Raw genomic sequence first — 26992 nt, 5'->3', positions numbered from 1 at the left:
TTTGGCAAACAAGCACGCGCACACCAAAATGGAGACATGACTTTGCTTGCAAAAAAACTGCAAACTACAAGGTTTCTACAGTAATCTACAGTAATCCAGAACACCATCCCGTCAAATTTCAGACAAAAATTCGGAAAAATCGAAAAAGAATCTTCAACAATGGCTGAAAAATCAAAAAAGGCCTGAAAATTTTGCAAATATCTAAGAAAAAAACCAATTCTTTTCTCGATTTTCGTGCGTTTTCAGGCAATTTTTTCATATCAAAGACTTCAATTTTCCGACATTTTTGGGGAAAAATAACAGCAAACCGAATAAAATTTAGGTTACGGTAGTCTTTGTTGTGGGACCTTCGGCCACGGCCACCCGCGTTTCTCTTCCACAGATCCCATTTTTTCACCAGCATAATAAACATTTTTTTCCAATTTTTTACAGAGACGCCTTCATTGATTCCAGAGATCCCTTCCTTCGTTTTGTGTGCTTTGGACTCGGCGCCCGCCCTTATATTTTTTATTCTTTCTCCACAAAAGACTACGGTATCTCTATTTCTTCTTCTTCATCACCTATATCTGACCCCTGGAGACATTATGATGTGATGATCACGCTCGGGACCAAAACGAGGATCCTTGTTTCATATTTTTTTCTTCGAAAAGACCCCCACTTTTTTAAAAGAGCGTTTTTGGAAAAGTCTGAAGATAGAAAAAAAAAGTGTGCAGTGTAGGCGAGAGAGAGAAAAATATATATCCATCTTTTGGGGTTGGAAAAACGGTTTCCCCGAGGGACACTCATTTTATGGGGCGGGAAGAGGGAGGGGCAGCTCGACCTGGAAAATGTGGGTGTCTATGTTATATATCCCTTTTCTCTCATTTCTTGTTTTTTTTATTTCATGTTTCGGTGACTGATTGAAATTGTGGGTGGTGGTGTTGGTGTTCTATGGATTTAAGGGTCCATTGAAATGCGCACAAATTTAAGAGTAACTGCTCGTTTCAATTTTAAACACGTCTAGATTTTTACTACGATAGTTCTCCGAAGTTCGTGAAAATATAAACGTCTTCATTGCCCACAGATGTTTCTTGTCCTATATTGAAAACCTCGTATCTGAATGGGGCCAGAAATGTTTGTGCTCAGTTACAGTAACCCAAACCCAAAAACCGTAAAATTTGAGCTCAATTATCTCGGTCCCAATAAGAGATATCAAAAAAGAAATACTGTAGAGCCTGTAAAAGAAGGTCCCTACTGTCAAGTTTGAGCTCAATTATTTTGGTTCCTTTAAAAGATATTAACATTTAGTCAACTGATGAATTATTTATCATACTATCACCAATATTTCATCAGTTGACAAATTTTTTATATCTTACACAGGAATCGAGATAATTGGTCTCAAAGTTAGCTGTTTGGGGTGGGATTCTATTAGAGTAAATACGGTAATGGGGCCGGAATACAGAGATTGTGCTCAGTTACAGTAACCCAAAAATTGTGTTTTCTCGTAATATCACATTCAAAACAAGATCCCAATTTGTCTTTCTGAGAAGGCATGACACGTTTTACCGTTGAGATCATATTCTCATTTACCCAAACTCATATGTTTTTGTTCTTCTTGTTTCTCATTTCCCTAGAAACCTCAAAAACGTCATTATTCTCACTTTCAAAATCTAGATCTCCTAAACAAAAAAAAACTAAAAACGATCTAGTCTCAAAGTTCTCTCTCCTAAATTGTCATCTTTGATGCTCTCGCATATTTTCCTTGTTTTGTACCATCTGTTATTGCCCCCTATCCCCCATCCTTAGCTCCTTGTTCTTTTGAAGAGCAACATTGTTTTTGGTTATTTCCTTTTTTCAAAAACACATTTCTCATCATCATCACAAAATGGGACACGAACTTGACGTCAATCGAGGGAGTTCTTTCGTGGGCAATAGACCTGATGATCACTATTATCCCCAAAAAGAAAGCAGATTTAGAAAAAGTTTCGAGCACTAATAAAATTCGGGTCGTCGTCGAAGCAATTCTTTTTTTTACATATTCGTTAGATCATATTTGACGTCTTCTGTGTTTTTTTCGAGTCTCGTGTTACCTGTTTTTCCAATTTTTCACATTTTGTGAGGTCATAACTCATGTTTGTGGGTTTTGAAAAATAAAGAGAATCTCGGGTTTTTAGAATGGGCCAGAGTCCATTTTGAATATTTTCCTACCGTAACCCATTTTCTAATTCTTTGGATTCTAGCAAGTGAAAGCTGTGGAAGTGAAACGCCCAACTACTGTAACTTAAAAAGATTGACATTTTTTGAGAGAAAAGAGAAAAACTTTTTAAAATGTGATTTTTTGCAAATTTTGAGACCTTTTTAGGGTTTTCAGCTATTTTTGAAGATTCTATTTTGATTTTTCCGGTTTTTTGTCTGAAGTTTGATGGAACGTTGTTTTGATTACTGTAGATTACTGTAGAAACCTAACTTCTTTTTGTATTTTTTTGCAGAAAAAAGTCTGCATTCATGACGTAATTTTGCTTGCAAAAAATTCAAGAGGAAATTAGTTTTCTACAGTAATCTACAGTAATCTTCCGTTAAGAACATCATTCCGTCAAATTTCAGACAAAAAAATCGGAAAAATCGAAAAAGAATCTGCAAAAATTGCTGAAAAACCAAAGAGGTCTAAAAATTTTCCGAAAATCAAATAAAAATGTTTTCTCTCGAAAAATCGTTTAATTTTTGGGTTACGGTAGTTGTTGTTTTGGGCCTTTGGTCTGATTTTTCGTACCAGAATACGAGCTTTTAACATTTGAGAACGACTTTTGTACCTTCAATGTTTTTTGCAAATAAAATTTTTTTCCAGAAAAAAGCCAAAACCTAATCTGTCAGGATTACGGTCACTCTCCCTCGAAACACATTTTGGTCTCATTCGATCTGAATTTCTCATTCATTCAAAAAAAATAGCCAGTGTCCATCTAGAAAAGCACTTTCCGAAAGTGGAAGATCTGCCCCCGTTCATCACCATAATCCGAAACTATAACATTTCTGTAAATAAAAACAGAAAAAATGGCCCCATAGATCGCATAGAATCATCGTAAATGTAAATGTGCTGAAAATCCCTCTCTGGCATTATATATCCATATCAATTAGAGGAGACTATTAGTGTCAGGGACGAGAGACGGATTCGAGAAACTATTATCTGATAAGATGATTAGGATCAGTCAAAGGTAGATGCTATAAAATGATCCAATAGGCGTGTGATGGCTTCAGAATTTGTGTATACGAATTTTCGACTTTAAAGTTTTCTTCTGAAACTCTAGCTGAAATTCTGTTAAAAAATGAGCATTCTTTCTTAAAAATCTGACTTTGAAGGATGGAGATTTTTCGAGTTTTTTTTGGTACGCATTCAGATTTTCGGCCATTTTGACCATTTTCAGGAGTCTAGAGCTCGGCTGTCAAGTTTTCGATCACTTAAAAAATTTTGGAGGATGTAAAAGAGACCTAGTCTGAAAACTTTGAATTTACAGAACTTTTTGAAAACTACTAGTTTTTCAGTTATTCGCCGATTTCTGAAGAACACCTGCTTTTTTCACTTTTTCAGTACAAAAATAGGAAAAAAAGTTGTGCCCTTCAGGATTTGGCAAAAAGCTTAAAAACTAGGAATTTTAAAAAATTCTGTAAATACAAAGTTTTCATGCCCTTAGAATGATTCTGAAATTGTTTTTTTTTTTCATTTCTGGAACCATTGCCAAGAAAAGTTTTCTTCTGAGCCATTTTAGTTACGGTTCCATATTTTCCAGTTATTTTTCAAAACACCATACTACATAGACTCAAAATACGAAATCTAGTTTGATCCTAGTTGAGAAAACAAGATATCTTAAGAAGACTTGTGGGATTACGGTAGCCGTCTTAGCTTTCTTATCCATACTTGCACCACTCAAGTGACGTTTGTGTTTTACTATATTTAGCTGTCTTTTCAGAGTGAGTACGTACTCTATAAAAACTACAGTAGGCATATACAAAGAATTCTGAATAAAGGTCAATACATTTTCTCATGTGCTTTTTCTTGTTTTCTCTCAAAAATTCTGAGAAATTTTGGGGAATCTGACGCAATAAAAAAGGACCAAAGAGAAATTGGGGTCCTTTTCTTTATATGTTCCGTTTTTCCATTTGGATTTTGTTCAGAATTATTGTAAAAAATCCTAAATATATTTTTCTATATCACAACCTCTAATCCATAGATCGTCGTGGTATCTTTTGCAATTACAGATAAAGATCTTTATATGAGCGTCGTATGACTATTTTTGTCTGCGTTTCTTCCAATCCTACTCTAATGTTGTGTTGAACTGGAAAAAAAATACACAAAAAAAACATTTTAATCGTTGGCTAATGCTAGGAACTCATTTCATAATGTGTTTTTCAAAAAATAGGTTTTGGCTTTAAAATCAGAACAAAAAATCATGCAGAGTATGCCCTATAAATTGTTAGTTTTTTTTCAACTTTTAAAATTCCTTCTTTTTGAAAAATGACTGAGAATTCCAGCTTTTGCATTTCCAAATTCTTTAAACACGGTTTCCTGAAAGTCTTGGTTCTATACCGTACTACTTTCTTCAGTTACCATATTTTCTATAGATAATAGACGCCAACTCTAACCGCCAACTTTTAACCCTTATATCTCCTTTTCTGTGAAAGATATCAAAACGTAGTCAACTAACAAAATACTTGTGATATTATGATAAACAATTTATCAGTTGACAAAATGTTGATATCTTTCACAGAAAATGAGATATGGTGACGGCGCGGCACCTCTATCGGTGGGCGCCACTCTTTACCTATACACTTTGAGCTCAATTATCTCGGTTCCTGTGAAAGATATCAAAATTTGTCAACTGATAAAATATTGGTAATTTTATGATAATCATTTTATCAGTTAACAACTTTCTGATCTCTTTTACAGGAATCGGAAAAATTGAGCTCAAAGTCAACGGTTTGGGTGGGCGTCTATTAGAGAAAACACGGTAGATTGTTCGGATTTTGATAAATGAAGCTCAAAAACTCTTTTTTTGTCTCTCTTTCTCTTTCTTTCTCTCTCTCTCTCTCTCTCTCTCTCTCTCACATTCCTACCGTAGTCATCCTTCCTGAAAAAAGCTCTCGAACCAAGTTCAAAAGCTCACGAATTCTGCCTACCCCAGACAATTTTTTTGGGTAATATCCGGAATGTTCGTTTACATTCTTTAGCCTTTTTAACCCGTTTCCTTCCTTCCGCTTATTCCTCCTGGGAACAATTTGATTGCAAAAACCCCGCGACGGAAGGTCATTTCTCACTCGTTTTTCATGTTCACCCCCATCCCCGTTTTTCCGGCTCCTCAATCAATTTAATAGGTTTACAGTGAATATGCCACGTCTCCACGTGGTACTTCTTTGTCTAATTTGGGCTAATTCTGCTACTGGATCAATTCGTGTTCAGTTGGCAGACTACGATAAGGATAGTTGGCGAGGCGTCTTGCAGCGAGTGGCCCCCGATTGGGTTCTCGAAGAGTTTCCAGACGTGAGAGTTAGCAGTGCAGCTGAAAACGGTTTCCAGCTTCCCAAAGCTGGAAAAGCTCAAATTCAAATCAGCAAGCATGGGAAGAAGGTGATTATCGCCAACACTCCAACCGATGCGCTAAATGCGATTCATGTAAGAGCCAAGATAAAAATTAGGTCGCTACAAGATAAAGTTCTAGACCTATCTCCGAAGTCAATGCCTTTCTCAAGTCTCCTGGTCCAACAGTTCTTTCTCTAGTGGCTGCCGGAAGCATACCAGCGATTTGTTGACTTTTGAATCCAAACAGTTCGTTTTCCACCGATACTTGCCCTTTGAGCTCAATTACTTCAATTGCTTTAAGAAATATCAAACAATTGCTCACTGAAAAAAATCTTTATCATAATATTGACAACATTTCATCAGTGAACAGATTTTTGATATCTCTTATAGAAATTGAGATAATTGAGCCAAAGTGCATGTATAGAATGACCCACAATTAGAGGAAATACGGTTTCTGACAAGAATTATTCAAAACTTTCAGAATCCGTTACTTTGGAAACATGTGCACCTTTTCCTATTCATTCGCTTGGTGGGAGTGGCCACAATGGGAACGATTTATCGATTGGATTGCTTTGAGTGAGACTAAAACCTCTAAGATTCCCCTAATTTATAATTCCAGATGGATTCAACACTGTCCTAATGCCTTTGGGTCAGGAAGCTATCTGGCGGGATGTGTTCATGGGGCTAGGTGTGGAGAGAGACGAGTTGGATGCTTACTTTACATCTCAGACGTACTTAGCATGGTGGGTACCAGATATTACTGTACATGTAGCTGGAGATTTGAGGAACTTGAAAATTACAGGCATCGAATGGGAAACTTGAAGGGGTACGGTGGCGGTTTGTCTGATGCTCAAATGCTCAATGATTTCAATTTGGCTAAACGGATAATCAATAGACTTTTGGAGCTAGGCATCACTCCAATTCTTCCAACGTTTTCTGGTTTTGTTCCAGATCGGCTAGAAAAGTAAGTTAATTTTTAGTTTTTTCCCAAAAAAGTTTTTGTTCCAGACTCTTCCCAACATCAAAATTTAATCGCCTTCCGTGCTGGAACAACTTCACCTCTGAAACCTCCTGCCTTCTCTCCGTTTCCCCATTCGATCCACTTTTCCAGAAAATCGGATCTTCCTTTTTGAGACATCAAAAGAAAATGCTTGGAGGGGACATCACCAACCTCTATAGTGCTGATCCATTCAACGAGGTTCTTCCGAGTGACTCTGCCAAATTCGATGCCAAATTTGTAAAACAAACTGCTCAGGCAATTATGAATTCCTGCCGAAAAGTGGATAAGAATTGTATTTGGTCAGTCGCCAAAAGTTTTAAAAAGTTTTAGAAATATCAATTCCATTCCAGGGTCCTCCAATCCTGGTCGTTCACTTATGATCAATGGCCAAACTGGGCAATCAAATCGTTCCTCTCAGCAGTTCCAATCGGTCAAATGCTCATTCTTGATTTGTATTCGGAAGTGGTGCCAGCTTGGCAAATGACGTCATCGTTCCATGGACACAATTTCGTTTGGTGCATGCTTCACAACTTCGGTGGATCAAGAGAACTCCGCGGAAACGTTCAAAAAGTTGACAAGGGATATCAGTTGGCTCTGATGAAAGCTGGATCAAATTTGGTTGGAGCTGGACTCTCTATGGAAGCAATTGATCAGAACTATATGATGTATCAGTTCATGATTGATCGCATGTGGACCCAAGAACCTATTCCTCTGAATAGTTGGCTGAAATCGTATTCCGAATCTAGATACTCCGCAGATTTCAAAGTGGCTCATAAGTTTTGGACCATTCTCGCTGGTTCATTCTACAATCAACCAGAGAAATGGGGCAATCCTCGGTTCTCTGTATTCCTATATCATCGACCAGCGTTTGGAAAGAAGATTGAGTATTGGTTCCCAGTAGAAGAGACATTCACTCATCTGGAATCACTTGTTCTATCTCTACTTCATATTCTGGGAGACCATCCATTGTTCAAGTGGGTTTTTGAAAAAATTGATTCTTGTTTTCATGATTCCAATTTTCCAGAGAAGACTTGAATGACGTCATGAGAGCTATAACTCAATTTGAAATTGGAAATGAGGCAGCTCTATCTCTAACTGAAGCATTCCTAATGGAAGACAAACAACAAATCGGGACGACGTGCGAGAATTTGATGGGAATGTTCCAAAAACTGGAACCCTATTCGAACAGGGATGTTCGCGACTGGATTGGTAATAAGAAAACCAAACTTTTTTGAATCTTTTGATTTCAGAAGATGCAAAATCAATTGCTCCCACCACCGAAGAACGCGAAGTATTCCCGATCTCCGCTTCTGACATCCTCACAGTTTGGGGTCCAACCGGTCAGAACCTTGACTACGCGCATCGCGAGTGGGCGGGACTTCTCTCCGGATACTACGGACGGCGATGGCAATACTTTTGTGATTGGATTCTGGAGCATGACGTCTTCAATCACACTGAATTTTCCGTTTCTGTATTCCGCGATGTAGAGAGACCGTTCTCGATCTCAGCAGTTTAATTTGTGAAATTTTTGTCTTTAATTTTCCACAATGATGAAAGTTTGTTAATAAACTCACCGTTTTTTTAAATATTCAAAATTTCAGAATTTCAAAAAAGTCAAATAGAACTTTAGCATTTTTAAAAATCTAAGCGGAATCCTCCATATCATCATCTGGTTAATTGATCATAATCTGTGTGTTCTAATTAAGAAGACGTTTATAAATGACGTTCATCATGATTAATGGATCACCATATCATCATAATCCTCCCTTTTTGCCAGTCCTCACGCTCCGTCCATCGGTTTCTCCTCAAAAGAATGACGATGCAATCGGTGACGAGAAAACTCGCTAAGCGCTTCTTCTGCCAAACATTTCCATGGTTTTTATTCGTCGTTTTCACCAGGCAATATGATTTTTTTTCGAATTCTCATGGTTTGAATTTTTTGTATTGGTCTCTTGAACTTTTCTGGAATGTTTCGGTAAATATTACGGTAGCTAAGATAGGGAGTTTAAGTTTTTTAAACCTTTAAAAAACCTGTAATAGAAGGGCCCGCACACTGTCAAGTTTGAGCTCAATTATCTCGGTTCCTTAGAAAGATATCAAAAATTTTGTCAACTGATAAAATATTGGCGGTTTTATATTAAACTATTTATCAGTTGACTAATTTTCGATAGCTCTCACAGGAATCGAGGTAATTCAGCTCAAAGTTGACGGCTTGGGTAGGCTTCTATCGGAGGAAGTATCAGAGGTTCAACCTGTTTAATTTTCATCGGTTCTTTTTTTATTTTACAAAATAATGCTCAACTTTATCAGTTGACATTCTTCTCGCTCACTTCAAAAACTGTGACTGGAACCAATCCATTCAATTAGGTGTTTACAGTAACACTCATCCTTTCATTTTTCTGGTTCCTGCAAACTAACTATACGATGACTAAACCCTTATCTAATTACCCCTCCCATCTTTTTAAAAATACGACCTTGTAAAGAACAAATGTTCATACATAAAATATTACAAACATATGGAAAGTCGACTGCAAGAAAATCCAGTTGGATCTAAACGGAGATCTCTATCTTTGAGTTAATTTTATCGAGTCGGAAACTAGAAATCTGGAAACTTCTTTTTCTTTTTCTTTTCCGCTTCAGATGGCATTCGGAAATGATGAAGGGAAAAGAATCGGTTACGTAAGGTTGGAAAATCGAAAATTGAGAAGCAGAAGCTTGTGAGGTAATCGAATGGATTTTAAAACAAGAATACTGTAGGTCAGATAGCAATTTAGGATTGGAAGATTTTCCGAAAATTGATTAAAACTCGGATCTTGAAAACCTACGACTTTTGCTTTTAAATTTACCAAAAATTAATTTTTTTTAATTTTTTAATTCCCAGCCTGATTGGCGCGCCTCTGACGCTTCAAATAGCTGGCTGGTGCGCCTTCGGCGCGATTTAACCTTGTACATTCTCTTCGCTCCTCACTCTTTCCCAAAGGGTCACTCCAATTTGTACTCAATTTCCGGCGCCTTGTCACTTCGAAACCGCGACACTCCAAAACCAGTCATTCCGAAACCGGTTACTTCGAAACCGTAGTAATATACGCGAATCTCGATGAATTTCAGACTACAAAAACACTTTTAGAGTTTTCAAATGTGACTTTTCTGATATATTCTGAAACTCGAAAAATTCAGAAAACTTTTTTTAGTCAAAAAAATTAAATTTTAATTTATTTTTCGGATTTCGGAATGCGTTATATCAGAAAACGCATATTTGAAAACTCTAAAACTGTTTTTGTAGTCTGAAATGTATCTATTTTGTCCATTCAACCGATTGCTCATTTATTTTTTACACTTCCAAGAATTTGAAACCCTTCACAATACATTTTTGTGTCTTTTGCATGCTATACATTTTTTGTACCATCCCATTCTTTTATTCTCTTCTATTGTCCAGTGCCAATTTTAACGATCTGCGATTCTCACACCTCATTTTTCATTCTCATTATTCAATGTTGACTGACTACTGAGGTGATCAAGGTGAAATGGAGAAAATACGATGAAGAATAGAATAGAACGAACAAGAAAAAATTTGCATTTTCATAGATTTTCAACACAATAGATCATCGACCTCATTTTTTCGTTGTCGAAGAAAAAAGTTCCTTTGAAAAAATTCGGCTGATCGAAGCAAACAAACTTCTAGAAAATTCTAGAAAATTCTATTGATAAAACCAATTTCCAAACGAATCAATCCTCCTTCTTTGTGTTGCAGTGTATTCCTTTTTTTCATAGATGTTCTTGTGAAACAAAGGAAAGATCAAGCAAGGAATCTGTAGTAAACCAACTTTTTTTTTTGGAGTTTTATTAAAAAAAGAGAAAGGGGAACCGTAGTGACACACACAATCATAAACAAGAGGAAAGAAGAAGAAAAAGGAAAAAGTTAATCGAGAGAAAATGAGGACAGTTTTAATGGTTGTTATGGCGTTGGGGGAACAGAAATGGCGATGGTGGTTTTGGAAAATGCCATACCGTTAACTTTAAGCCCATATATCTCGATTCCTATCAAAGATATCAAAAAGTGGTCAACTGACTAAATATTTTTGATATTATGATAAACATTTTGTCAGTGAATCACTTTTTGATATCTTTCATAGAAAATGAGATATAAGGGTTCAAAATTGGCGGTCTGGGGCAGTTGAGCTGGTGGCGGCGCGGCACCTCCAAGGATGGGCGCCGCCACCCTATACTTACTAACTTTGAGCTCAATTATGTCGGTGCTTATTAGAAATATCAGAAAGTGGTCAGCTGACAACATTTTTTTGATAATATAATCAATATTTTATCAGTCAACGACATGTTTCATAATAAATGAGATACATTGGTTCAAAGTTAAGAGGGGGTGGGGGGGGGGGTTGGTCATCAGAGTGTTTACGGTAATTGAAGATTGTATTAATTAGGACTAAAAGTACGACATCAGAAAAACATTTTTAGTGGTTAGTACTATTTGTGTGGTTAGAAAACTGTAAACACTTGATAGAAGAACTGCTCTTTGCAAATGTGAAGAAGAAGATTTAGTATGGATTTGTAAAAAAAAGGGCAGATATGGGATGAATGATTTTGAGAAGCCCAAATTGTTAAGATTCGGGTCTTGAATTGAAGAAGAAAAGCAGCAGACAAAATAGAGCATATTTGAATGTTTTTTGTGACTTCTTGTATGATTTGAAATTTGTTTCAAAAAATTCACAAAGAGTTCTCTCTCGTTGGTTTTTCCACCCACAAATGCTGTTCAAATAAAGCAATTTAAGCTGCAAAAATGTTCATTCCAGCTGATCTGATTCCAAAACTTTGAAATTCGAAACTTTTTGATTTTCCAATTTCGCATTTATAATTTTCCAAATGCTGCTGGTTCATTTTTAAATTGGAAATCGGGAAGTTACTGCTGCAATTTTTCATAGCATCCCTGAACAGTTTGTAACTTCCAAATATTCATGAACATGTTCCCCATTTGGAGTGTGTCATTGTAATGGAATCAATCTCTAATCTATGTGATCTGCATTCACTTTTTCCATTTCACTTACTTCCTTTCTGAAACCATCTATAATTTGAAATGACACCTCCTCTCCTCATTTTCATATCAATCACCTCATCTGAAAACACACTGAATCACATGTTTATCATCTGAAGAATTCGTTTTTTTGACCCTTTTCTCTTTCTTCTCTTTTCCCCTTTTTTTTCTGAATAACCATATAACTTTTTATTATCCGAATCCCCCCGAACACACTCGTTTTTATCTTCTGGATTCCTCGATTCATCATTCCAAACGAAATCCATCGTAAAAATCGTACGCTTGTTCTCTATGTATCTCGCGGTGTCAGTCAAAATTCAAAGTGGGCGTGGGTTCCTTTTAGATCCGCCCACTTCGATGACGTCCACTGAAAAAAGAGAAAGGAGAGTATAAAAGTGTGTGGACGGTGAGAGACTGAATGTACCATCTGTAATTTTTCTTCATTTTCTGGTTTTAGACCTTCTTACCAGATGATTCTGATCATATCTAATCAAGAGTGTGATAAGTGTTAATTTAATTTGATAAGAGGGGATAGTTTATTTTGAGAAGGAATGCCCCCTACCGATCAGATGCTTTTCTTTTTCATAAGAAGAGATACTGTAGGTACCGCAAAACCTGTGGACCTCTATCTTTCAAATTTGAGCCAACTTTTCTCGGTTGCTGTAAAAGATATCAAACATGTACTAACGGATAAATTTTTGGTAAAAATACGACAAACATTTTATTTGTTGACACACTTTTCATATCTCTGCTAAGCACCGAGATAAATGCGCTTAAAGTTCTGGCAGCAGAGGGCTCAATCTTTGAACTCAATTATCAGGGTTACTGTAAAAAATGTATATAAATTGTCAACTGATAAATTGTTTATCATAATATCAAAAATATTTTATCGGTTAGCACATTTTTGATATCTCTTTGAAACTTTCCAGAACTGTCCAATCTGTTCTGTTTCTAATAGCATGATGCCATCCAAATCTCTTTCTTTTTTGCTAATGCAACAATCTTCGCCAAAAATCTAAACATCTCAATCCATAGATCCAAAAGAACCGATAATAAACATGCATGTCGCGTAACTTCAAAAAAAGATAAGACGATTTTTGAACCTGAATTCCTAGTGTCCGTTCGGTCCCTCCCTCCATCGACTAGTTTCTTTCCAAATCCCTGAAGCTTCTGTCGGAATGCCCACTGATCAACCAATGTCACTTTCTTTTTTCGGGGGGCTTTTGTCTCTTAATTATTTCTTGTTTTTGTCTATTAGTCACAGTGAGTTACTTACACAAAAAATGTTGTCAAGTATCTCGGTGACCTCGAAATAGAAGCGTTTCGTTTAGGGGGCAGGATAACAAAACGATATTTGTGAGAAACAATTTGGTTCCTCGTTTTTTCTCGTTCCTTGTTATTATACTTTTGAATTTTTCTATGTAGTTTTTTTTCTTTCAGCTCCTCCACACAAAATGCAGACAATTACACTTTTGGCTCTTCTTGCCTGCATTGCTGTTCCAGTAAGTGAATTTAGACTATCGACCGAAGACCGAATTTTTGCATTTGCGCGTCGACATGCCGGAGAGTGATTGCGTACGCAGCATTATATTTTACGACTCACAATGCCGCTTACGCAAACACTGTCATGTTGACGCGCAAATTTACAAATTCGGTTGGCTGGGTCGGCGATTTTCGACCAACCGAAATGGAAGACTCAACTTTGAATATATTTAGAATCCAGAATTTTTTTTTTTGAAAATCTGACTTTCAGATCTTCGCCGATTTCGACCACCTTCGCGCCAGACGTGACGTTGTTGAAGCTTCAGGAGAAGGATCCGGAGAATCATCTGGAGAGAAAATCGTAGAATCTTCCGGAGAAGGATCCGGGGAATCTTCTGGAGACAAGATCGTTGAGGCTTCTGGAGAGGGAAGTGGAGAAGGATCGGGAGCCTCTGATGCTGTTCTCGAATCATCTGGAGAAGGATCCGGAGAAAACTTGAGCAATGGAATCGTTGCTTCCGATGCCCCAAAGGACGTGAAAGCTTTGACCGCTTCTGAATTCGCCGTCTCCGTTTAAGATCTTCATTTTGGTTTCTTTTTTTTTAATCATTGAGTCTCTCCGTTTAGTAACTTATCGACAACTTTAGTTGTTGAGCCCCCACCCCCTTGTATTTGTACTTACGGTGTAAAAATACAGAAAGAAAAAGATTAAAAAAAAGCATTTTTAAAGAAAAATGAAAATTTATACAATTCGTTAAACTTCATTCAACAATTCGGCTTTCGGCGCGAGTTCGGTCAACAATGACAACATCATTGCAGTCGCTGAGAGTGTCTGAAAATGAATTAGACGTTTTAGATTAACTAGAATGACTCACTCCCAAAATAAGAGGTCTCGATAAAAGGGCGAAACCCCAAACAGAGACGCCCAAATCGAATTGTTCCATATGAGAACAAAGGGTGTTAGCAATTAGGTATACTTCTTTTCGATATGGGAACCAGATGGATCGGTTCTGGCACAGATAGCCTTTCGAGCGACAGATCTGAAAAGTATGAGGTGCTGAAAGTCGTGAAAAAAGTACAAGTTTTGAAAACAGAAGCTTCATTCTATAGTTCAAAAAAATTCCGGTCTTCTTTAAAATTTCCAGGCTCTCGCTCAAAAATTTTTTTTGTATTTTTCCCATTAAAATGTTCTTTATTTATGTACTACTCTGATCTAATTTCAATTCGAGAGTGGGCAGACTCCTTAAAGGCGCATTTAAAAACGCAAACCCTGTAATAAAAGGACCCTCCACACTGTCAAGTTTCAGCTCAATTATTTCGGCTCCTATAAGAGATATCAAAAATTAGTTCACTGATGAAATGTTTGTGAGATCATGATAAACAATTTGTCTGTTAACAATTGTTTTATATCTTTTACAGAAAATGAGATATAAGGGTTCCAAGTGGCGGCGCGTCACCTCCGAGGGTGGGCGCCACCCTATACCCAAACACTTTGAGCTTGATTATCTCGGTTTCTATGAGAGATATCAAAAATTTGTCAACTGATAACATGTTTGTTATTTTATGACAAACAATTTATTAGTTGACACTTTTTGAATATCTTTTACAGTTATCGAGAAAAAATGAATCGAAGATAAGAGTTGCGGTACTTTTGAAATTATTTCCTCGCCTTTTTTATCACAAAAAAAATTAGAAAAAATAGACCGGAAAATAATTACAAAAACACCAATAGTTTTTCGAAAAATACAGAAAAATACGACCAGAATAAGGTAAAAAAGTCTGAAATTTTGAATGAAAAAACAGCGCACACAGTGGCCTAGGACTAGGATTCCTGCGACCCTCTTGAACGAGGCCTGCATTTTCGACAGTTTTCAGTGATCTCGATTTTTCTGATTTTTTTTTCAAAATACTATCATGAAAATACATAAATTTGGTAGCATTTAAATGAAAAAAACTTACCTCATCGTGCAACCTTGCTGGAGCAATTGTAACAGCAAAGAAACTAAATGCACACAATCCAATGGTTGGCATACACAGAACCAGATCAAAAAAGGAATGAATTCTATGGTTCATCATCATTAATGTGAATATCATTGATGGTATTGTTATCACTATCATAATGAAGGTGTAGAGCTGAAAAATTGCTAGGGAATTTCACTAAAAAATGAAGCATCTCTCACTCTGAAAATCCTATCCAAATGTCTGATCACCGAAACCAAATCGCTATAAATCTCCAAATGTTGAATCAACTTCTCTGATGCTCCGGCTCCGGAACCATTGAATTTTGAGATTTCATCATTGAAATATCTCATCTCTAACATTGTTGCATTGGTGTAGTGGATTAGAATGAAGAGAGTCATATTGAACACAATGTAGAGATATGTGGTGACAAGAGTGTACAATGGGCGGAGAGTCGGGTAAAAGAATATCTGAAATTGTAGTTGGAATTTTCAAATCTGAACTTTAAGGATTTTTACAAATGACTGTTTCTCCTGGAATTCGGTATGCTTCTCTTCCAAATGATACTTGGTTGCGAGAGCAGCCGTTATGGAGCAAGTCAGGAAGATTGCAGAAAAGAAGCATCGGGTTGTCACTGAAAGTTTTGATCAGAAATACATTCAACTATTAATTTGGTACAAAAAAGCAGCGGATGAGAAATGCCGTTGATCATGGCCGGAGGTCCCACAACAACAAATACCATAGCTTACTATCGTTAACTAATCGGACCGTAAGAACTCACTGTATAGAACATCACTGTAAAAACCTAGTTTCTTTATGTATTTTTTCGGAAACACAATCACGTCAAAATGCAGATAAATTTTGCTTGTAAAAAAACAACAAACTACAAGATTTTCTACAGTAACCTACAGTAATCTTCCGTCAAGAAAATCATCCCGTCAAATTTCAGACTAAAAAATTCGGAAAAATCGAGAACGAATCTTCAGAAATAGCTGAAAAACCGAAAAAGGTCTAAAAATTTTGCAAAAAGTTGAAGAAAAATCAATTTTTTTCTCAATTCTTTTGCTTTGGAGCTTACCGGTAGCGAAATTCTTAAAGGCGCATTTAAAGGAACTTCTATTTTCCTAAATATTTTTTGTGGCTTATTTTTTTTCGATTTTTCGGATTTTGTAAAAAAAAAGTACAAAATCGATGAAATTCGTCAAAAAACGGGAAAAAATTGACCAGAAAATAGTTTAAAAAACACATGCTCTTTTAAAAATAAGGATTTCGCTACCGGACCTAAGCTCCGCCCACGCTCGAATTTCCAGTGAAATTAGATAAGAGGAAAAGCAATAAAAACCGAGAAATGAAATCCAGAAAATAAACATATTTTAGGTTACTGTAGTTATCGCTATGGGGCTTCGGCCACGGCCCTCCGGTTTTTCTCTTCCACAGCTCCTATTTTTTCGTACCAGAACAATAACAAACTTCTTACCTTCCACATACTTATCTCCATTCTCACTAGCCAATCCTTTCAAATTCTGACACTGCGCCAGTTTTGACCTGAACTCCGACAAATGTCCATAAACTTGCCAATAAATTAGAAAACCCATTGAAATCAATGATTGAACTGCCCACAATATAATCAGAAGTTGAGCAGCAAGCTCTGCTGATAAATGCCGAGTAGAGAATGTGATTTTAATGTTGAAACATATTGAGTAAGTGGCTGAAGTTAGGATTTGTGAAGTCTGTGTGAAATTCACTGACATCTATACCTATCAGAAACATTATTCCTGCCAGTGCCAAATTGATTTTTCTAGTTGGTCCCGGCTCGCGTAAATCGATCCTGAGACATTTTGCAACAAAAAATACATAACTTCCGAAATGTTTATGATGATGGTTGATAAGCTCGATTTGTTCCTGTTGAGATTTTCGTGGTTTGTGCTCTTCGGGAGGTACGATAAGCACTTCTTGCAGCTCCATTCTAAAAATAATTGAAATAATTCCGTGATGAGAAGATTTCTAAGTGCAAGATATTCTAGCTGTTTAGCAAAATATTATTGGCTTGGAGGCTCTGGAAAACCTTCAAACTTGTAATAGAAGGGCCTTAAATTCTAGCTTTAATCAACCTTTTCTTGGTTACTGTCAAAGATATCAAAAAAGTTGTCAATTGATAAATTGTTTATCACAACATCAGAAGCGTTTTTTCAGTTGACACATTTTGGATATTTTCCATAGGAATTGGAATAATTTAGCTCAAATTTAGCAGTTTGAAGGCCTTTCTATTACAGGTTTTAAGGTACCGTATTTTCTCTAATAGAAGCACAGTCAAACGGTCAACTTTTATCTCATTTTATCTCGATTCCTGGAAAAGATATCAAATGTATCAACTGATAAAATATTGGTAATGTTCTGATAAATAATTTAACAGCTGACCACTTTTTGATATCTCTCACAGAAATTGAGATAATTCAAGTCAAAGTTGACGGCTCGGGTGATATTCTCAGATTTGAAAAAAACTGTGTGGAAGAATTTTTCCACTTGAAACGTTTTCGAAAAATGTGTGAAAAGTAGTTAAAAATGTGATCAAGAGAGATCGAGCCGCCAAAGTGCGATAAACGACAAATGTTGGAAAAAAGAAAGAGAAGGGAAGATTGATGGTGTCCCCCACCTCACTGATGTTATCATTTTTCCTCTGAGGTTCCATATCAAAAATTGCAAAACTTACTCATCGGCATATCTCACTCGTTTCATGCTATCCTTTTGTGCTTTTTTGGTCAGAAGGAAGATGCAAATGATGTCTCTTCTCTTTTTTGCTATTTTGGTGTAAATAGAAAAATGGGTTTTGGCTCTTTTCACTACATTAATCCTTCATTTATCTCGCTTTTCTCCCAATTTCAATATCGACCAAGTGCCGCCCCCATTTTTTCCTTGTTTTTTCGCAGCAAATTTCAATTTCAGGAAACTCAAGATCATTTATTCAAGAGACATGGAAAAGTTTGGAAAAGGAGAGACAAAGAAATGGTAAAAGAAAAATTATATACAGGGGAAAACGGGTAATAAATAGGCTTGGAGCCAAATAGAAAAATGACAAGGGAGATTTCATTGGTTCTTTTTTCGTTTCGACGCTTTCCAAACTGATTCGGCTGAAAAAAATTGAATTGGGCATAATTTGTTTTTAGAAAAAACTTTGTTTAATTTTACATATACCGAGCTGATTATTTTAAGTCTAGTTTTGGCACCTGACAAACCGTGAAACCTGTATTAGAAGGGCAGGCCCTTCTATTATTCCAAGGCTCCTGGACGTGTCAGATCCAGACGTTTCCGAACCACGATGTTTCAGAACTCGACATTTCAGAACTTTCTGCATTTTTGCGCTGTGGTTTTTGCACACCTTGCTGACTTTAATTTGTTGTTTTTTACTGATTTTTCATTGATTTTTATTACAAAAGTTCTGAACCGAAGTGTCGGTTTCTGAAACGTCGTGGTTCGGAAACGTTGGATTCTGAAATGTCCAATAGCCTGTTGGGGCTTTGCAATTAGAGGGTCCATTCAATTTTTTCCGATTTTCCAGTGAAATTTTTTTTGTAAAGTTTTGGAATTTTCGTTTTCAACTGAAAATGTAGCGGAAAATTTCAATTTCGAACGACATATTCTGAAAAAGGTCTTTTAATTTTCCAAGCCCTTCTTGGAGGGCCCTTCTAATACAGGTTCTCATTCCAATTTACAAAAAAAGCTTACGCTGCTCCACAAATTTATAGTAGTAAACGACGATGACAACGAGGAGAGTCATGAATAATGATGCGTATAGCGTATACCATTCACCCGCTTGGAATGTCTGAAATTTAGAAAAAATCTCAAAAATTATCCGCTGGGCATAAAAAATTCTTATTCGAAACTCACTACTTCCCCGGCTCGATGCCCATTTATTTGCGGCATTTAAAAAATAGTAAAAAACTAGCGCGAACACCGGAGTATAATCGATTTGTGGCCTGCACCCAGACAGCAATGAAAGAAGAAGAAGAAGCCGAAGCCCTCTTTCTCTGTCCCATTCTCTCGTTTTCAAGAACTCTCTCGAAGCTTTCTTTCAGCGAGAGGGGAACCTCCCCGTTTCTCCACGGCTCATTAGAATAGAAAAAGAAGGAAAAGAAGAAGGAATGGGATAGAGGGAGGATAGATGGTTTGGGAGCCAAATGGATTAGGAATACGGTTCTAATTTTTGTTTAGAAAAAAAGGTTCAAAATTTTGGAAAAGTTAAATTCTTCCTATCGAAAAAACCTGGAATATCAGGGAATATCCAGGGCCGAACAATCTCACAATGACCTACAGTACATTTGAGCTCAATTATCTCAGTTTCTATATGTGATAACAAAAATCTGTCAACTGATAAAATGTTACTGATATTATGAAAAAGTTCTATCAAATGACACATTTTTGGTCTATTGTACACCCTCCAAAGTTTTCAAAGTGCTCGAAGACTTGTCAGGAGAGCTCCAGACTCCTGAAAATGGTCAAAATGACCTAAAATCAACTGAAAAAATACGTTTTGTATATTTTTTTTGACCGGTACTGTATATTCTTTAAGACTTATGTTACGGTACGTTTTTATTATTCTGTTTTATTCAGTTTTGTCATCTCAGATACTCTACCGTAATCCCCAAAACTAACATGAATCATCGTCTAGTTTTTGGTGATAAGTGGTCGTTGATAGTGATGATGAGCGTATGGATCTGCAACAAAAACATTCAAATCCTTATTGCACAAGAAACCAAAAACCAACTTTTCTTGCAGAACTTGTAATAAGCGACCACTGCCAAAGCCAACGCAACCGTGAAGCAAAACATAATCCAAGTGAGAACCTCTCCTGGTTGCATTTTTGCTACTCGAGACGTCGTTATGTACATTTTCAGCAGATTCACGAATAAAAGACAGAGAACTGAAACATATGGTCCAGACTATACCATTCCAAAGTTTGAAAAAAAGAGACAATAGAACAAAAAACGGGAAATTTGAGAATTTGAGAGGTTGTTTAGTCAGAAAAAGCAATGAATGAAGAGGGGAAAACGAGAGGAGAGGTTTGTAAGGTGATGTCATCTTGATCATTCAGATTCAAAGAGCAATATGTTTCGGATTTGGAGGAAACCCTTCATTCTGGAACGTTTGAATTTTCAGATCAACTATGAGCAATGGAGAAAAGTCACAAACACAGAAACATAGAATGTGTGTATCAAGCCCACTCGAGATTTGATTACAAGAATCAAATAAAATAGGCATTCAATAAATGGTTCCTGTTGGGGTTTGAAGAAAGAAAGAGAGCAATTATGTGTAGCTGGCTTTTTTAATGGGAATAAATGTCATATGACTTTTAGATTTGCTGAAATAGAAAGCTTATAGAATTGAAAAGGCGTTTTCGGACACAGATGCTTGAGTTAGTAAAATGAGAGCATAAAATTGGAAATAAGGGAATGTAAAATTCGGAAAATTGAAAAATTGAAGATACGGTAAGTTAGTCATAATGAACTCAAAATGCACTTATAGGGAGGGCTTCTAACAACGGTAACTGGTATTATGCTTGTCTGAGAAAAAAAAGGTTGAGACGCAGAGAAAAAGTGTTTGCGACTCCAGCTTATGTGTGCTATTTAGGCTCTCCGTTTCGATATCGCTACCGTATTTAGACTGCAAAAAATACTCTCTAACCTTTTTTCTCAGACAAGCATAATAGCGAAGATGATGATGCAGAGATTCGATTCGCAATTTTCTAGACAAAAAAGAAATAAAATTTTACGGTAAACCTTAAGCTTGAATGTGGTAGTTTTTGGGAGGTAAGATTTTTTTCCATATTTGAAATATGGTATGATTCCAAAATCTATCTAATACCTATGGGTCTAATAGAAACCAGCTCAAACAGTCAATGTTGAGATCAATTATCTCGGTTCCTGTAAAAGATATCAGAAACTGTTAATTGATAAACTATTCATCGTAATATAATCAATATTTTATCAATTGACCAATTTTAGATATCTTTCACAGAAATCGAGATAATTGAGCTTAAAGTGCACAGGTTTGGGGGGGGGGGGGGGGGGGCTTCTATTACAGGTTTTATGGTAGATTCTCATTCAAAAAACTAGATTTCAAAAAATCCTGATGACCAATTGTCTCCCAAGAATCTTGGATATCAATCAGAAACATTTCTCCCATGGGGTCGTGTCTTGATCAAAGTTCGCGATAATCACTGATCACACCTGTTTTCTACATTACTTGATTTTGAAAGTTTCTGGGTCAAATCTCAGAATTTCAACTCATTCTATACAGCAAAAAATTTCAAAAAAAAAAAACAAAAGTGTAAAGTGAATTTTTTTGATATCATCGTGCCATTGTTTTTCAACAATCACTCTTCGACCACCACAAGAAAGATTTTGATAAGTAAGATATAACATAACATCATCAATCAAATAGAGGAAGACAAGGACCAGGAAGTCAAATCAATTATTGCACAGAATGAAGAAAAAAAAAGAAACAGAAGCTCCTAGAAAAAAAGAAGTTTGAATATTCAAAACGAAAAGAGACGCCTTTTATTGTTCTCGGCTCATAAACTCCTCAAAAGAGTCTCCTTGGAAATATGGGCGGTCCTTTCCAGTCGAAAAATGCCGAATTTTATGAGCTGTATAGTCGGGGGAAAGAGGGCATGAATTAAAAAGATCTGTGTGCCTAAAAAAGGAAGTGGGACCAGTTTTATGAGACGAAAAATGACGGGGAGGAAATTGAAAAAAAAAGAACGGCAAGATGAAGAAAAGGGGGTGACGTGGCAAATGGAAGGAGATGTATGCACATAATGAAACGAAGAAAATGTGGTTTAAAAAAGGCAAAAGTGTACTTGGAAGCTTTAGCTTAAAGATAATGGAGTGTGTGACATGGGAAAATGTCAAGGATCGGGTTCAGAAAGTTCAAAGGATCAGAATCTTTTTTTTTCAGAAAAGATCCATAGCGGTTTTTGGCAAAAACAGATATCATAATGGTACAGAAAAAATTGAGCTGTGAACTCTAAACGCTGGTGGTCCCACAACGACAACTACTGTAACCTAAACAATTTTCGAGAGAAAATCGTATTTTTCTTTGATGTTCTTGCAAAATTTTTAGACCTTTTTAGAGTTTTCAGCTATTTTTGAAGATTCTTTTTCGATTTTTCCTAGTTTTTTGTCTGATATTTGATGGAACGGTGCTTTGATTACTGTAGATTACTGTAGAAAACCTTGTATTTTGTAGTTTTTTTTTGCAAATCTGTTATCTGCATTTTGACGTGGTTGTATTTGGAAAAAAAACAGAAGGAGGTTAGTTTTCTACAGTAACCCACAGTAAAATACAGTAAGCAAGCACCGTTCCATCAAATTTCAGACAAAAAAATTTTAAAAAAATTGGAGGAGAATCTTCAAAAAACCTAAAAAGGTCTAAACATTTTGCAAAAAGTCGAAGATAAAAAATGTATTTCTCTCGAAAATTTCCTAAATTTTTAGGTGACTATGCAGAATTAAATTGTGACTAAAACGCACGAAAATCGAGAAAAAATAGATAAAAATAGTTTTAGATTACGGTAGTTTTCGCTGGGAAACCTTCGGCCGCGGTCAACGACGCTTCACTACCACAGCTTCGATTTTTTGTACCAAAATAACGTAAACAGAGAACGCACCCCGAATCGTCAAATTTGAGTTTTTCAAAAGAAATGAGATACATAGGCTCAAAGTAGACGGCCCAGGTGGCGTTCTATTATACGGTAATAGTCTCAAAATTTGTGAAAATTGTAACTTTTGAATAAATCTTAAAGAATCCTTGAATGAATTCAGAAAGCTTCAGAATTTTCAAGGCCCAGGCCGGTCAGTTTCGGTCTGGGATTTCTGTTATTTTTCTGTTATTTCAAAAAATTTTCAGAGTCAATTTAAAAAAATTCCTGTCAAATGGTAAGTTCGCCAAGAACGGACAGCCATTAAAAAACTTTTTTACAATAATTCTTTTTCTGAAATCTCAATTTTTTCATGTGGAAAACTCGGACCTGATTTTTCAAGTTTGCGAACTTCTGAAAGTAGCCCAAATTATGTCAGTAAGCATTTTGAGAAATATACCTTTATATTTTTTACCCAAATCTCTTTTTTAAAAATCCTTATAATTCAAGAAACAACAGATTTCGTAATGCAGGTGGTGGTGGTCATGAGAATGGAAAGGAAAATGACCAAAACGAAGAAAAAGGTCCAAAGAAAATCGGGTTAAAATTGTGGAAGAAGAGTAACAGAGGAAGAAGAAAAAAGAAGACGAAATTGGATTTCATCGGGATGGGTTATATATGTTTTCTTGTTGTTTCTCATCCTCATCAGTTCGAAACAAAAAGAAATTGAGAAGAGACCAGATTTTTTTTTTCGGCCGGCTCTCTTTGCAAGTTTTTTGTTTGCGGTGTGGGTAATTAGTGCCGCTAATTCAAAGATTGAAAGTCCAAAAAAACTGTAATTGAAAGTAGTGGGCAGCCAAGTAGTCAACCAGCATTCTAACGAAGAGAATAATCTTCTAGAAAGAAAAAGAAGAAGTCTTCCTGAAAAAGAGCAATTGAAGAAAGATTAGGACTTCCACAAGTGCCCCCAAGTTGGACACATTCAGGGATTATCTACCAATTGCGTTGCCATGCGCGTCTTTTTGTTTTTCTTCTATTTCTCAAGCAGTTGGTGAGAAAAATGGATGAGTTGAGGGAAAATAAAAGGAAGAGGATTTGCATTATTTTGAGAGGAAAAATGTGGCTCTTTAGAAAAAGTCATTTGGTTTAGTAGGAAAGATAAATCAAATTTCTATTGAACGAAACTTGAAACCAGCCTAGAAAGATTACGGTAGAATGAAACTTAAAATCTTTTAAAGAAAGGAGAATTATCCGGAATGATTTTCGAGAAACGGAATTCGGAATACGGAATGTTGAAACTAGAAACCATCCTCACTTTGTTTGTTTTGAATTTTTAAAGGTGGGGGACAGGAGATTTTTCGTAGTTTTTTTGTAGCTAGAGTATGCATTCTACCGTCACGGTGTACAACGCTTAATGTCACTCTGCGTACAGCTGTCGTCCTCGCCTTTATGTATGCAATCAGGGCGTCCGCTTTCTCTTTGCCCGCGTGGCTCAGTCGGTAGCGGCGCCGCACCCTCAATCCTCGCCTTCACAAGTTCAACTCCTCGAGGGGCATCCACAGGTCCTGGGCGCGCATACGCATAATGGATGGGCGACGGAGGACGCGCCGATGAATTGGGTACAGGGAAAGGACGCCGGTATGGGGCATATACGGGGCATATGGGGCACACCGCCGCCGCAAAGCATCTCCTCGCCTGGCTTGCTGGCACTCGATGAAATGAACTAAAACGTTGGTTGGGGGTTCCTAGAAGTATCAGTTAAGTTCTATTGTAATGTGATTTTGTTCAGGTCTTCCGATTTCGTACTTTTCCTTTATTATTCCATATTCTTTTATATTTTGAACGACATATTACTGATTTTTTGAAACTCAATGTTTTGGTTTTGAAAAAGACTTAGGGCAGTTTCTATTTAAATTTGATATGCAATCAAAAACAGAACAAAATGGGAAAAAATTCGCTAAAAATTGTTTTTTTTTTTCATTTGTTCAAAAAATATGTCTCACTTTCACTTTTTTTTGAAATTGCATGAAAAATTGAAAATTTTTATAATTTACACTTTGTAATTATTGTATACTTACCAACTTACCTTTTATTCCACCTGAAAATACGATTTTTACAATAACTACACAGTGAAATAAAAAATCTCGATAGCACCTATTTCGGCGAAAAACATAGCAATTAACGAGTGAAAGACATGTTTCTGCAATAATTCAGCGATTTTTTATTCTGCCATAACTCTTTTTCACAAAAAACATCGAAGGAATAATCGAAAAACCAGAAATGTGGCTCGAATTGACGAAAAATTGACAAAGTTGCCGGTGTGGATTTACGGTAAACAATGGGCGCATCCGGGATTTCGGAGTGTTGTAGTCGGCCTACCGTATCAGACCTATATCGCACACATCGCCCACCCACCCAGAATCTATCTAGGATACGCGCGCATTCGGAACACTCGATTCAGCCTCTCCCGCATCGCACACATATGAGACTCATCGCAGCTCGTTGTTCGCGATATGTGTCAAACGGACTTCTAGAGGATCGCATATGGATCGGGTCCTTTATGCGCATCATCGCCCAGGACCTGTGTCTTTGAACGGAATTTCGAGAACATTTTTTTTTTCATGTCCCCCACCTTTAAAACACACAAAAAAATTTGAAAAAAAAAAGAAATTTATTAGTTTTGAAAACAAAGAACATGAATTATTAAAACAAAATTACAACCAAAACTACATGTGGAGTAGAGAAAGATTCTTCTGCAAATAGACATCCTTTTCCTGATCACTCCAATTGGAAGAGACTCGATCGAATGGGCATTTGATCTCCCCTGGAGTTTGAGCAGCCAGTTTGACAACGCAGGACTGGCAGACGGTGTGGCCGCATGCTTAAAAATAGTTGATTTTAAATTATTTTGCTTCTTTCAAATATAACTCACCAAGAACGCGTGGCGTTTGCTCTTCAGTGTCCGCAAACTGGAATGCGCACACTTCGCATAGACTCCAGGCCTTCTGATCTCCCTCCTCCTTCTCTTGCGCCTTCTGGAGCATCTTCCTGGCTTTCATCATCTTCATGCGATACTTCTCACGTTGGCTTCCCTCATCCTTCAAAAGCTGCTTCAGGACATTCGAATCGAAGACTGTGCCACAGTTTGACGCATGCGCTTCGAAGGCTTCTAGGCGCCTCTTATTAACGTCGATATCCTTCTCTAACTCGGTAATCTTCTCATCTCGATGCTTCTGAATCATGCGAAGTTTCTCTAACTTTTCATTCTCTTGAATCGCCTGCAAACGATATACACCTTGAGCTTCTCTCTCGTTCTCCAGATGGGTGTGCAGGTCGAGATTCTTGGAACGCTCATCAGCCAAAGATTGCCGAAGAGCATCCGTTTCGAGTTTCAATTGGTCCAATTCGTCCTCAAGTGCAAACTTTTTGGACTTGCCTGTCTTCTTGAAGAACTTGCACAGGCGTTGCATTTTTTTTTCTGAAAAAAGAATACTTGAGTTATGATAAGAAGATCGGAGACCGAAAAAACAAACTCATGAGGCTAGGTGATAACGAAGGGGCTGCACTGTGGGAAGAGGAAAAATCGTATCGTTCAGAAAAATGTCTCACCAAAAAAATGAAAGTGGTCAGAACAACGAGGAGATAGATGACTGGAACTTGAGAAATGAAGTTACGCGCCCTTCTATTAGAGGTTTTACGATACTTTGAAAAATAGAATTAAGAAAGGAATAAAGAAAAATATATCTGAAAAGTAACACTGATAATCAAAACGGAGAACTACTAGTTTTGCTTTAAAACGAGTGGAAAACGCGTACAGAAAAGAAAATCTACGTCTACAGAGAATCTATGCAACAGGATAGTAAAAAAAGAAAAAGCTTCTAATCAATAGCTCATGTAAGAACAGGATTACAAGAGAAAAGAGATAGAGAACGGAGGATGGAATGAATGAATGAATGAATGAAAACTATGGAATAGAATACTCACCGTATGCGGAATCCAGGTGGATACGAATTTCCAGTTGGGCCAGCAGGACCCCGCCCACAAGTTGTCCTCTGGGAAACTACGGTATGTGGAGAAATTCAAATACATTGGCTGTGTTTTTGAGATACTATTCGCCTGCACATAGACAAACATTTTGAGATTGTGGACCATTAACATAAAATGTAGGATAGAAGAAAAATTGACAGTCGAGACAGCCATGGGGAAACTTGAAGATCGTAAACCCCTATACAGGTAAAAGAACACTGCTGAAAAAAAGCTAAATGACTGCTGAAGAGGCACAAACACAATGACTGCCAGTTAGCAGTCGAAAAAGAACTGACG

General features: G+C 36.8%; 5 protein-coding genes across 5 annotated transcripts; 2 read left to right on the top strand and 3 right to left on the bottom strand.

Annotated features, from left to right (window-relative positions):
* Positions 1–5356: 5356 nt before the first annotated feature.
* On the top strand, positions 5357–8064 carry CBG20846 (the record flags this gene model as incomplete). The annotated part of the gene is made up of 9 exons (XM_002631609.1): positions 5357–5641; positions 5688–5794; positions 6030–6124; positions 6168–6291; positions 6351–6512; positions 6557–6847; positions 6899–7522; positions 7573–7757; positions 7799–8064. The coding sequence occupies 9 exons, from the start codon at positions 5357–5359 to the stop codon at positions 8062–8064; spliced, it is 2139 nt and encodes a 712-aa protein (XP_002631655.1).
* A 4982-nt stretch (positions 8065–13046) lies between these two features.
* Cbr-cpg-7 lies at positions 13047–13651 on the top strand (the record flags this gene model as incomplete). The annotated part of the gene is made up of 2 exons (XM_002631608.1): positions 13047–13094; positions 13346–13651. 2 exons carry the CDS (start codon positions 13047–13049, stop codon positions 13649–13651), a joined length of 354 nt encoding a protein of 117 aa, XP_002631654.1.
* Positions 13652–13828: 177 nt separating this feature from the next.
* On the bottom strand, positions 13829–16998 carry Cbr-gur-4 (the record flags this gene model as incomplete). Its single annotated transcript, XM_002631607.1, has 7 exons — positions 13829–13906; positions 13950–14114; positions 15034–15207; positions 15255–15503; positions 15552–15667; positions 16511–16741; positions 16791–16998. The coding sequence occupies 7 exons, from the start codon at positions 16996–16998 to the stop codon at positions 13829–13831; spliced, it is 1221 nt and encodes a 406-aa protein (XP_002631653.1).
* A 7066-nt stretch (positions 16999–24064) lies between these two features.
* Positions 24065–24225, bottom strand: CBG25678 (the record flags this gene model as incomplete). The annotated part of the gene is given in 2 exon segments (XM_045242725.1): positions 24065–24191; positions 24203–24225. The coding sequence occupies 2 exon segments, from the start codon at positions 24223–24225 to the stop codon at positions 24065–24067; spliced, it is 150 nt and encodes a 49-aa protein (XP_045100361.1).
* A 1170-nt stretch (positions 24226–25395) lies between these two features.
* CBG20842 lies at positions 25396–26139 on the bottom strand (the record flags this gene model as incomplete). Its single annotated transcript, XM_002631606.1, has 2 exons — positions 25396–25550; positions 25602–26139. The coding sequence occupies 2 exons, from the start codon at positions 26137–26139 to the stop codon at positions 25396–25398; spliced, it is 693 nt and encodes a 230-aa protein (XP_002631652.1).
* Between the last annotated feature and the right edge of the window lie 853 nt (positions 26140–26992).

The sequence above is a fragment of the Caenorhabditis briggsae genome (genome assembly GCF_000004555.2).
Source record: "Caenorhabditis briggsae complete genome, chrII, whole genome shotgun sequence".
NCBI lineage: Eukaryota > Metazoa > Nematoda > Chromadorea > Rhabditida > Rhabditidae > Caenorhabditis > Caenorhabditis briggsae.
Note: the sequence above shows the minus strand (reverse complement) of the source record. Positions and strands in the feature narration are given on the sequence as shown.